General features: G+C 41.6%; 1 protein-coding gene across 1 annotated transcript in view; it reads right to left on the reverse strand.

Annotated features, from left to right (window-relative positions):
• Positions 1-1,615: 1,615 nt before the first annotated feature.
• Positions 1,616-12,705, reverse strand: part of NTRK1 (neurotrophic receptor tyrosine kinase 1) — a 342,566-nt gene continuing 331,476 nt past the window's right edge. Inside the window, exon 17 of the mRNA XM_086945321.1 lies at positions 1,616-3,291. Coding sequence (XP_086801447.1) covers positions 3,106-3,291 — 186 coding nt within the window. The 3' untranslated portion in view covers positions 1,616-3,105. The remainder of the gene's footprint in view (positions 3,292-12,705) is intronic.

The raw sequence follows: 12,705 nt of genomic DNA on the forward strand, positions 1-12,705 counted from the left end.
AAAGTGCCAAATTTTATTTTTCATGAGTTGTGATTGAATAAATGGAAACGTAGAAAAATTGCAAAATTTTGAGGATGTCATAATTTGCACAATTTATGACTGCTGGAAGTTTGTTCAAGCAAAAAATGTCTTGTGGGAGACATTGTTTTTTCACACTAGTCTCATGCATGTTATGTGTGAATTTTGAAATGCGAGGTAGGATTGAATTAACAGACTTCGAGGAAGGCAATCAAATGACTCCTATGGCGCAAGGGTGCCTGAGTTGGCGCAAGGTGCCTGAGTTTGCGCAAGATAGCCACAAGTGCGTCTCTCTAGTTCTTACAACACAACGTAGCAACTTGCTTTGCTGTGTAGTGTTGCACTGAGTGTACTTTAGTAAATCTGCCCGACAGATAGATACGTTGTGGGACAGCAAAGTAAATATTCAAAGGCAAAATCTTACAAAGTGCGGAGTACACTTGCTGCCATTGTCTTTATATGCAGAATATCTAGTCTGTTTTGATTTTGATGCAGTGACTTACAGGCTTTCCAAACATTCTGAAGCCCGTCTGAGAATCTAAATAAAACGAATTTCGTTGCGTGCGCTGCAACGCCAAATGCAATGCAGCGCGAGCAACAAAATTCGTTTTATTTATTTTTTACGTTACTTACCTGTAATCATCCGTTTCCCATATTTTACACCCCCCCACCCTGCCCCTCCCCCGCCCCATGTCACCGCCCGGTGTAACGCCCTACACGAGTTGTCGCTGCCTCAGGGGCCTTCAAATAGGGGGGCGGGTCTCCTTAGAGGGGTCTTAACTTAGTCGGGTGGGGTGGGGTGCCAGGTTCTGGTTAAAAGAAGCATCATGCTTATAACAATACTTTGTTTTAAGCTGAAATCAAATGATCAGCAGTAAGCCGCTTTGTTATGGGCCATTACTAACATATTTTGTTATTGATATCTGCTTGAGAGTAAGTGTAAGAGGGAAGGGACTCCAAAAAGTCTTCAAACCTCCCGCACCCATTTCGGATAATCACACCACTAGCTAACCAGAATAGTATGTTTGGCAATCATGTATTTGATTGCATTTTTAAAAGGTTTAACATAACTGAAATGTTTAAATATGTCTGGACATATTTAAAGATTGCAAATTTGAAAGAATAATTGTGAAAAATTCTGGTAGGGGCTCCAGTGTTTTTTTTTTTTAATACTGGGCGGGCTCAGCATTATCAAGGTTGAAGACCATTGTCTTAAGTGCTAGTATAAGAAATGTTTGCTTGCATTTGTGGTACAAAAATCCACTCACATCATTACACCAAGCGGCCATCTTGCTTTTTGGCTATAATATCCCAGTGACCCTTCAAACGGTCATCCAAAGGCATTCTGCCAAGAAAACAATTGGTTTCCAGATAATGCCATGAAAAACAAATGAGCTGGTTATAGTGGACGATGCTTGAATGCCGTAAACCAAATGTAACTCGAGGCCAACGTAAACATGACTCAAACAATTACAGTACCGCCATATGCAGTACTAAGATGACAATTTCCTTCTTTTTGTCGCCCATTACTGTCACCCCAGTGTAGTAAAACAGGTATGCTTCCATGCAGGATCATGCTGAGATGAAATATACACAGTGGAGCCAACTTTTTTTATTACTAATCTTTTCAAGAGTCCTTAGATACAGCTCAAGATCCAAAGTACAAACGATTTGCATTTAAAAGACGCAAGCGCAAAGTGACAGCATGTTTAGTCCACTTCCAACAGGTTCTGATATGAGTTTGCATTATTAATTTATCAGCGTTGTTTGTGCATATCTTGAGTACAGGAGATGCAATTGGCAGTATTCAGTTATCCCAGAGGCCATTCATATGCCAAAAACTGATTCACTCCTAAAAGCAGTTTTCAGAAATGCAATGTCAACTTTAAAGTGGACTGTTCCAGTGTGCTACCTCAATACACCATCTACTTTGATGGTGGTATTTTATCAGTTCATGGTGGCAAAGAAACCATCAATAGCATTAAAAGCCCTACCAATACACTATTGTGTGACAGGCAACAGTATAATGTGCCTTCATGCTTTGTAATGCAATGGATGTTAACTCAAGCTATGGAATGTAAATTAGCTCTTGCTGAGATTGCATTGGTATTTTGGTTTTTATTTTTTAGTTAAGTGGAAATGACTCAATTGAAATATCCTTAGAAATAACAGTGAGTGAACCTTCCGTTACCTCGACTAAAGAGATGGAGCTGACATTGGCAATGAAGAATCTCTGTCCGCAAATTCAGTCCAACAAACCAAATTTATACGCACCCAAGTGCATGTAACAAAACTCAGCATTGGTCATGGCGTATATAAGCCACCACAAAACATACATTATCCCATTCTGAAATGGAATTGCCTTGAATATATCCATCCTGAATTCTACCACAGAAAGCACTTGGTTCTACTACATCCCTCGCTTAATAAATTACAAGTGATACATAACATAATTCTTAATAAATTATTTACAAAAGAAATACTGGGTCAATTATCTTACATAGTGATCTTAGGCCATAAAAACATGGACACATTTATGCTGTGCATTTCAGTTCTTTTTTTCACAAGTTCTTTGAGCAGCTTTGAAAAGAGAACTATTTCATCCTATTCTGCTTGTTTTTCCGGCACTCTGGCTGGGGCAGGGACTTGTGTAACGTGCCACATGTCCAGATGAGGTACACATTAGCTCTGACACCACAGTGGTACAAGCAATAGCAGCACAGACTTTGAGAGCAAGCTAAGATGGAGAATGCAGATGTAGAAGTTTCATTTCCACCTCTTCCCAACGCAACAGCAGTATATGAGGGAGTGTTTTGAGGATCAGTAAGGTCAGACAACATTTGTTCTCTATTCACTTTGGTCAAGGGTTGATTGGTGTAGCGTAGAATACTGACTCAAGAGTGGGATTTTATAAGTCATATGCCTTCATCAATTCCAAACTTCCTTGTGTTCTTTAAGTCACAATCTGTCTTTCCGTTGCTTGACAAGTGCATAATATGGTCCTATAGTAGGAGATGGAAGAGGGCCATTGCTGCCAATAAGCTCATCGAGCAGGCTTGTTGTTTCCTTTTGATGGCTCCCTTCTTATTACTGTAGGATGTCCAGGTAGACAGGAGGAGCCTTGACAAGCGCCTGAAGTCGGCTGTGGATTTCCTTTATATTCAGTCTCTGCTGAGGCTCCCTCTGCCAGCATCCTTCCATGATGTCATACACTTCACTTGGGCAGGTACGAGGCCTCTCAAGCTCACGGCCTTGGGTAATGCATTCGATAGCCTGCCAAAACAAATATAAACTTTAGGCATCTGTGAATCAACCCCTACTCACTTGCAGCTGTTCTCTTTCTAGACAACAACACTACTTACAAAACATTCTTTCACCATAGAAATAATTGAATTCATTTCTCACCTCTGTCATCCCTCTCTTTTCCGCACATTCACCAAGAGTAGTCTAACCTTGCAAAGTACTCTGGGTAATTAACTTGTTACAGGGTTTTTGTCATACAATTTCCAAGAATAGACAAACTAAAAAAACTATGTTATGTTGAGTCCTTTGGTGTATTATCTTGATTTGGTGCTCTACTCAATTTTCTTAAGGCTATGATGAAACCATGTTTCTCATCCTACACCCAAATATTCCCAAGTCAACATTAATAATTTAAGATACCAAGATAATACACACCACATGTTTTTATTTATTTAAGTCTAAAACACATTTGAATTTCCTATTATTTCCAATTTTCAAGTCTATTTTTATGTTGAACTTCAGCATTACCATCGATCAAATTGCAAAGTATACTTAGGGATTTAAACAAGTTAATATGTTTTTCTAAAATTTTGCAGCATGGTTTTAGAAGTTTTAAACAAGGCTAAGTTGAACACACAATTCTCACTTCTTAAATGCTACTACATGACTTTCTGTACCAGTTACTGCTTACTATGAATGTGTTTCCAATGTTATGTAGGGTATTTAGAATTCCTTTTTAATACAAACTATTCACACTTTTCTGATACTTACTAATGGTCTTTAATCCTTACAGTACCAACTGAAACGTATAAAAGTTGCGAAATTCCCCCCAAAAATCAAAAATGTTTTATTATCTTTGTCAATCAGCTTTTAGTTCTTTGCATTTTGTTTTTTAACACAGTTAATCTTTTTTCACTTTTTACATATTCTAGAATTTTTGAACCTGTGTACATATCAGCAAATCTTCGAAACTAATTCCTAGTTATAAGCTTAATGTAAAAAAAACTGTCTGAAAATGTGTTTATCAAACTTCCAATACCAGCTAATTGAAAAAATCCCAATTATTGTTTAAACATTTTAAAGTTTTAAATAATTTCAACCATCTGGTTAGGGCTTTTATGTAGTAAATCAATTTCGGAAAAAAACAGATTTTTAAACTCATTCCAAGAGCTACTTAAGTAATAAGCCCTTCTTTTTACTAATACCCTAACAATATTCTTCAAACAATTCCTAAGGTCTTTGATTTTCTAAGGAGACCGAAACACTTATCAACTAATTTCAACTTTAAGAGAATAATCCTGGGATTTTTGTGGTTGTTTAAATCTAAAAATATCTGAAACTCTGTAGTTCCTCGATGTGACAGCTCAAACAATTTATGGCTCACACTGTATTATGTCAAAGGGCAGAGTATACGTTTCAGTTTTGCGAATTCACTTAGATCAAAATAAAAGAAATATTTAAATTCCTTTAAAAAAACTCTGAAAATGAAATATTGATGTAAAGAAATACATTTTGCGTGAAAATGTGTCAAACCTCAAGGAAAAATTCCCCCAACATTTCCCACTGAAAAGATTTTGTAAAAAAATATTTCAGTTTTTTGGTTGTATTCCAACAAGGTAAAATATTCTGAAAAAAAGTATAGCATTCATTTGTAAGCTATGCATATCTATTGGCAGAATGACTAATTGCTGCTGGTCCTAGGAGTTTAGCTGCCTGCAAACCGAGTAAGGTATGAATGTGATTGATAGTAAACCTGTTTAGGGAGGGGACTGCTGTTCAACAACAGAAAAATTAGCTCTAGCTGCTTCTAACCCACCTTTTCTAATGGGTAGGTTTTATCATAAGCATTGGGGATGGCCTAGTTATACCAATGAAAGATCATTGTAGGAAAGTGGCCTTTTTGTATGGTCACCCCCACACACAATTTTTGCCCCAATGCTGAAGGTTATAACTCTGAAAGTGCACTGGAGCCTACTGGCCAGGTTCTAGTGCCAGTGCTCTCTCCTGAAAACTGATGCATGTGAAGTGGAAACTCCAATTGGCAAGGACTTTAACCCCCCACACTTATAAGTGAATGGATGAAAGCATACGGCTACTCCGAGGAGTGTCCTGGCACAAGAGGAAGAAGCCCATGGTGTGCACCTGGAAACCAAGGCCTAACAGCCCCACAGAGAAGAGTCAATTTTTGAGTTTTCTGTGGAATGCGGTCTCAAGGGGAATCTAACACAAGTTGCATGGGAGCTCATTCCAGGCTTTGGCAGCAAGATAAGAGAAGACTTTACCACCCCTTTGACAATGCTTAAAGCAAGGGACTAACAGAAACAAAGCACAGGTAGATCACAGTGTTCTGGATGGAAGCTACTGGACAAATCACTTTGCAAGATAGCCAGGGCCGGGCAGATACACTGCCCTGTGAACGAGAACCAGGGCTTAAAATAAGATTATTTTTCTGACAGGCAGCCAATGGAGGGCTTTCAAGGCCGTCAACATCATAGAACGCGCAGGCAAACACAGTAGAAGTCTGCCCGTCGTATTTTGGACCACCTGCAGGGCGTTCACTTGAGTCTCCTCAACTTCTAAGTAGAGAGTGTTAGCGTAGTCCAAGTGTGAGGTGATCAGTGCATGGATCACAACACACTTCAACTCCAGAGGTAGGAGAGGATGGAATTTCTTCCGAGTGCGGAGCATTGAGAAGCATTGGCCCACCACTGCAGAGATCTGAGGCTGCATGGACAGAGCGGTGTCCAGTTTCACCACTAAGTTTTTAACCTCCAAAGATGGAGGGGGCAAGGCCGGCAATGCAGGGGGCCAGAGATCTTCCTACCAGTTTGACACATGAGACAAACCATAAGTCCCTGGTAAATGGTACCAGTGGTACCCAGGGCATGGAAGTTAAAGGGGTCTCCAGGGCCTTAAGCACTGTTTGTGCCGACTTGAGTGACCCTGGTAAACAGATGACAGCAGTCCTGTCAATGCAGACTACAGGAGCAGTGCAAACTGCTCGAACTCAACTTTGCCATCACCATATGTGGCATGGTAAAAGCTCTATTTTTATTATATACCAGTCATTGCTAAAGAAGGCCTACTGAGCCTATGAGGAAGGGTGCATTACCTTAAAGGTGAGGACATAAAGGCAAGTCTATATGTTCCTACAGTAGCCTCTTTCCATTAAGGGATACAATAAGTGTTCAGCTGTTCATAAGATGACATGGGCTGGCACCAAGTCACCCAAGGTTGCAAGCTTCATTATAGTGTGGTTTAAATATGCCAACTTTGGTACTGAATAACTTGCCTCATCACCCCTGACATTATTCTTTTGTCAGAGTCTATGTGGCATGTACCCAGGTGGCTATAGTAGAACTTATCCACCTGGTAGCCCCACCTTTCCTGTGTCATGGGTGTGGGACCACAGCTGTTGACAACAAGAAAATAAGCTGACCCCCTGCCTGGACATGTGAACTCTCCCAGGAGTCAGAAACAATGGGCTGGATGGGAAAGAGGTGACACCTCCCTCCCTGGCAGGATGGCTAGCAACGTGTGACATCAAGGTAGTGAGCTTCAATGCTTATACAGCCTCTGATATGCACCCAGGATGCCTTCCAAAGGAGGAAACAGCTCTCCTACTGCTTCCAGTTACATTTGCACCTGGGCAGTTGGAGAATTAGGTAGACAGGAGGTGTACACCCCAAGAAGGCTTGCCACACCCCTAGGGTGGGCTACCTGGTCTGGAAATCTAGAGAAGGTATCTACCATTGTCAAAAAAATGGCAGAATAGAGGGTTCTGTTTAGAAAAGCTGCAACACCCCCCCCCCCCCAGATGTGGTCATCTATGGGGCAGAATAGCCGCTGGAGCCATACCCCTAACACCCCTAAATCTAGGATTTAAGAGGCACCCCTGGTACCAGAACCTCAGTTCTGATGAAAATTGCAACAGAGCACAAAGAAGAGTCCCAGATATGCGACAACAGGACCTGCACAAAACAAACGTGTTATACTCTGCACCTGTGGCAACCATTCTGATACTGCACACTTGATACTGCCACTTGATCCAGACAGAGCGAGCCCTTTGAGATCCAAAGGCAACTCCAGACTCCCTTGTGCTAGTGTCATTAGTCCGCTGCAGTACACAGATAAAAACAACGTACCAGAACCAAAGAATCACTGGCCATCTGGCCCTGCAAAGGATGCCCAATAGTAGATGGTCCAGCGGATTGTGAGTAACGCAGTCCTGACCTCCAGCAAATTTCAGGCAGCTACCAGTTTACCCCAGACCTCTGGATGTCTAAATAACTTCTTGCTGCCCTTATCGCTGCCAAGACCTGTTGGTGGCCAATTTGGCAACCACTACCTTCAGCACGGACAACTCTGCATCCAGATCCATCAAGCCGGGTACCTTAACCTCCAGTGGGTTCGACCTACAAGTGACTGATTGTTACTATTACTTTCACATTTACCGCAAAGTTAACGTTTTGCAGCATTGATTTGCACTGATTTATATTTCCTTCTAAAATCCATAATTCCAGCTACACCTATCCAATTTACTTCATTTTGGTGTCTAAATTTATATTAAAAACTGTTTTGTTTTCATAAATTGATGTCGGATTTCTTTCGAGTTGCGTCAATTAATTATTGTCCATGCTGGTATTCTGAATTGCTTTTCACATGTTCTTCTAGTAAAGCCTGACCGCTCTTTGCCACACTACCAGGCCCGAGCTAAAGACGTATTAATGAGAATCCAAGGACCATCGTTGGTGTATTGTGAGAGCATTACATTTTGAGCCCCAATCAGCCTCACTACATAATACTCCACTCTCCTACAATCATGTACAGTGGGCTTCCAAAGAAGCTCATCGCCAAACTGCAATGGCTCCAAAACCATGTTGCCAAAGTTTGTTGAACTTGAGAAAGGAGTAGATTGGCTGTGCAGTAGATTTTCAGAATCAAGTTTAACCATTTTTTATGCCACCTCAAGTATATGAGGTAAAAGGCCAGGATTTCATGGAAGATCGACCCCACATTACCTTCCTAACTGGATCCTGCAGTTTTCATTGTTGCCTCAAACTACCAAAAGAGTGTTCAATCAGCCTTAAACATGGAGGATGGATTTCCCAGTGTGGGTAGGCCAATTTTTGAAAGGGCCTTCAATCCTAGCCTAATGGTAGTGCACAATTATCTAAATTTCAAAAAGTGGCTGAGAAAATATTCATTCTGACTTGCCTTCAAATAAATGTCTTATTCTCAGTGACGATGCTGAAAAACTTTGCAATCGGTCTGCTTTCATTTTAGTCTTGCTTTCCCAGCCACACACTTTGTCACATCTACAGCACTCTGAAGAAGCCAAAGGGCAAGTGTTGCTCTGTACAAAACCACAAAATATATCAGTGAAATGATAAATGCATGCCATACCTATCTTTGGAACTCACTACTTCTACACTAGCAGGAGCCACACTGCTCAAAAACATGTTTGTGCACAAACCATGGAGTATCCACACTACTGAAGCTAAGGTACGTATCAATTTAACCACTAAGTTGTCTCCTCGGTTCCTACCACTAAGGTCTTCATCTCCAGTAGGCAAGGTAAGCTAGCAGCCTTGGCATATCCAACCCAGTTGTGGTGTTAAATTAGTCAGCAATCACCAAGATAACATGTTCCAGTCTGTGAGGAGCCCACCAGCTCAGAATATTTCAAGACATTTAAGGCTGCAATGTGGCTTGGCTATCACAGCCTACCACAAAGGCCATTAGCACTGCTTATGTCTGAGGACACGGGTACATCTTCTAGAATTTTGAGCTTTTTAATATCTGCACATTCTAGAGTACATATTACAAGAGCCAGAACAGGTGGCTCACAGCATGAATATGTCAGAGAAGACACCATTACAGATGCAGTGATATCTCTTTCAGAAAGTCTGTATTTTGGCTGCCAAAGACCTCAATTTGTGAACTGTCAGCATGATCACTCAAGTCTCCTGATGTGTAAAGTGATGCTGAATTAACTAAATCAAGACTACAATAGTCAGAATGTGTTAGGTGATCAGAGGAAAGGTTAGGACTAGAAATAGTGACCCTTAATACCCAGAAGGAGGTGGTCACCCTAACAGTCAAGCTGAGACCAACAATTTGTGTTCTTTTCGAATACACCTTTGGCGGCACCAGCCTATAGAAATAATTTACAGAGCTTTAGGGGCACATCTTGCCGTACCCTAGGTCAAGTAACTGATTTCCTCAGTTAGAGAAGTGTGAACAATGTATATACACCAAGAATTGATGAGTGACCATTTTGCTGTGCTCTGGTTTCCTCTGCCCTATCAGTTTTAGGGGTGTAGATTTCCCTATGGCAGTTGACTGCCAGCTCTTTCATTTGAAAATTAATTTAGAAGATATGATGCAGATGGTAATGATATGTGTACATTAATGCAATGTTTACTTGCACTTTAGGTTTCGAAAGGATCCAAATGTATGCACGGATAGGATGCAATATGCACGAGTTAATAATGATACAGTACTAGCTATTCTTGATGTGGTCAAATCAAGACATATCAAGCCCCCCACAACCCCCTTACCCATTACTGCACTTAGATTTGAAGAAGTGAGGTTGATTCTGGCCCGTAGGTGGGAGAATTGTCTGAGGCCCGCCAAAAGCAGTCCTTCTTGAATATTTGCGTAATGCGGGAGACAGTCCACAACAGGTGACTGCAATGTACCTACTGCTACCAGAGGGGAATGATAATCAACATGTAAAATGATGGGTGAGTGTAAGGAGGTCTAAAGTGTGACCTAATGCACCCCTAAGTGTTTCATGGGGGCCAGGGAAGCAGTTTTAAAGTCCAGCTTTGGCTGATTCCCTGCAGGTTACTACTAGGAGGGATTGACCATAACAGGTATTTAGCATGGGTGACATGTGGAAAATGGCTGGCCAGACTTTTCCATCTCTTTTGTGAATATGTTCTCATTCCAGACCTCCAGGTTCTAGCAGTGGGGGAACGTTAATTAGACCCATAATACATCCTTGGATAAAGTGTGAAGCAATGTTCTAACTGTTATTAGAGCCAAAGCTTCACTCTACACAACTTACATTTGTTCATCTTGCTGACACCTTTACTAAGCAGGGAACCTCAATGTTATGGACACAAGCCACACCTCAGAGCTTGATGCTGTCCAATGAGGCTTAGTGATGTGTTCATGACAGAGTAGAGAGTAATCGTCAGCGTGGACATCTAGAAAGTTCTCAGACTATACATGACTTAGAGGACGGGGAGGTCAGAGGATAGGCCATGCGAAGAGGATTGATTTCATTAATAGTGACTCTGAAAACTGTAAGCCTGCCCATGATATATAAGAGATAACAACATGCCCGCAGGGGTATGACAGAATACACTGACGCAATGTGATTTGGATTAGCAAATATCATGGCGGTTTCTGAAGATCAACAAAGCTAAACATTGTTAACATTTGCTGATGGATCTTGATGCACTTCCATATGAATTTATCATAATTTTCTCTCTGTTAAGGCAAATGAGATTCTATGTGTTTTTTTAATTTGAGTAAAGTTGTAACAAAACAATTTAAACTAGGATGGGCAAGGCAAATATATCTGGTTTTGACTGCAATACGTTTTATTTTTGTCAATGCTTGTCTCATTTCGTTGTGGTTTTCAGAAAACGTTATTGTTCTGAAGATGCTGGGTCTTTACCTATATAGAAAACATTGGCTAAAATCCCCCAAAAAATGGGGTCTCAAAAAGCACACACTAGTATGGATGCAGGTATGCTGCTTGTGAAGATGCCCTCTTTTCAACTGGCCGAAATGGCTCTCAATATGAGTTAATTTCTGGTGTTTTCAGGTGACAATGCGTGTGCAACAACTGCTTGAATTTTCAAACTTTTAGGTTTGTGGGTGTTACCTACTTAGGTTGGCATTTTCACCACGGAACACCCAACACTCACCCAGGGCAGCAGATTTGCTCACGTAAAATTACAGTATACTGGTGTCATTGTTGTAATTATCAGGGAGGAGTGGATTTACACATAATAACATCTCAACTTCATGTAAATGTTTTTAAAAGTCACATAGGGCCAGATGTAGGTCGACATTTACCGACCGGTAACGGCCGATTCGGCCGTTACCGACCGGTAAATGGCTATTCTAGATGTAGGTGGCCTATTTTACCGATTCGGTAAATTTACCGAATCGGTAAAATACCGAATCGGTATTTTTACCGATTCGGTAATTTTGAGATGTAGGTGGGACTATTCTGAGTCCCACAGGCCTTACCGAATTGGTATTTTACCACCCAATCCAATTGGGTGGTAAAATACCGATTCCAGGTGTGCATGCACATGTGTGCATGCACACCTATGGCATGTGACAGACAGACATGCCCTTAGGGCATGTCTGTGTGCCACATGTCACACATGCCTGAAATCGGGGTGCTAGAGGGTGTCAAAGTGACACCCCCTGCACCCTTGCAACATTCGGTATTTACCGAATCGGTAAATACCGATTCGGTAATGCCCATTGATTCCTATGGGCTTCAATGCCCATAGTAATCAATGGGCATTACCGAATCGGTATTTACCGATTCGGTAAATACCAATTACCGATACTATCTACATCTCCCCCCTTCTATTTTACCGATTCATAAATACCGAATCGGTAAAATTCGGTATTTATGAATCAGTAAAATATACTTACCTACATCTGGCCCTAACTGTATTATTAGAGGAACTGGCAAAGTTAAAAATGCATAAGGGAGACACATAGAATCCCTTCAAGCCTGTGGTGAAAGACATCCGCTGCCAGGAAGGGCCAGCATGCTGCTGTGTGCAGCAATAGCTACTCTCATTGGCCACTGCTGCTCCAGACTGGTGGCAGAAGTTAATGGTAATGCTAGTTAAGACACTGTCCCCTAGGCAGCCATGATCGTGTGTCCCTGCAGCCTACCTGGGTGAGACTACAGCTGCAGATAGAAGGTGACCAACCAAGGGTAAGCTGTGTGTGTTGTGTATATTTGGGGAAATTACACGTGAAGGCATATCACACAATACTCTGCCGGTGCCTTGTTTGTGCCTGGTTTCATTCGGTGCAGGATTTCATGCATAGCTTCGAAAAATATGTTTTTTTGCATGAAAGAGTATGGGGCGTCTGTGGATTCCGCCCTGTTATTTCCCCATTGAGTAGGCAATACATAGGCTGACGGTCTGCGCTGCACTTGTACCAAAATGTTTAAATCAAAGGTGTTTTGAGAGTGAAAGCTCAACACGGGGGCGCGCAGGCACCACTGGCGCAGCAGGTGCAGATGCACTGGGGCCACGAGCCCAGAGCGGCTCATTCAACCCTGAACATTGCAGAATAGCACTACATTAGCAAGAGTCACATGGGCCATTTCCTTTGCGTGCACCAGGCCCCACGGCTTCCTTGCTATGCAATCATTGGCTGATCATC

This window comes from Lissotriton vulgaris, chromosome 12 (genome assembly GCF_964263255.1).
Source record: "Lissotriton vulgaris chromosome 12, aLisVul1.2, whole genome shotgun sequence".
Lineage (NCBI taxonomy): Eukaryota > Metazoa > Chordata > Amphibia > Caudata > Salamandridae > Lissotriton > Lissotriton vulgaris.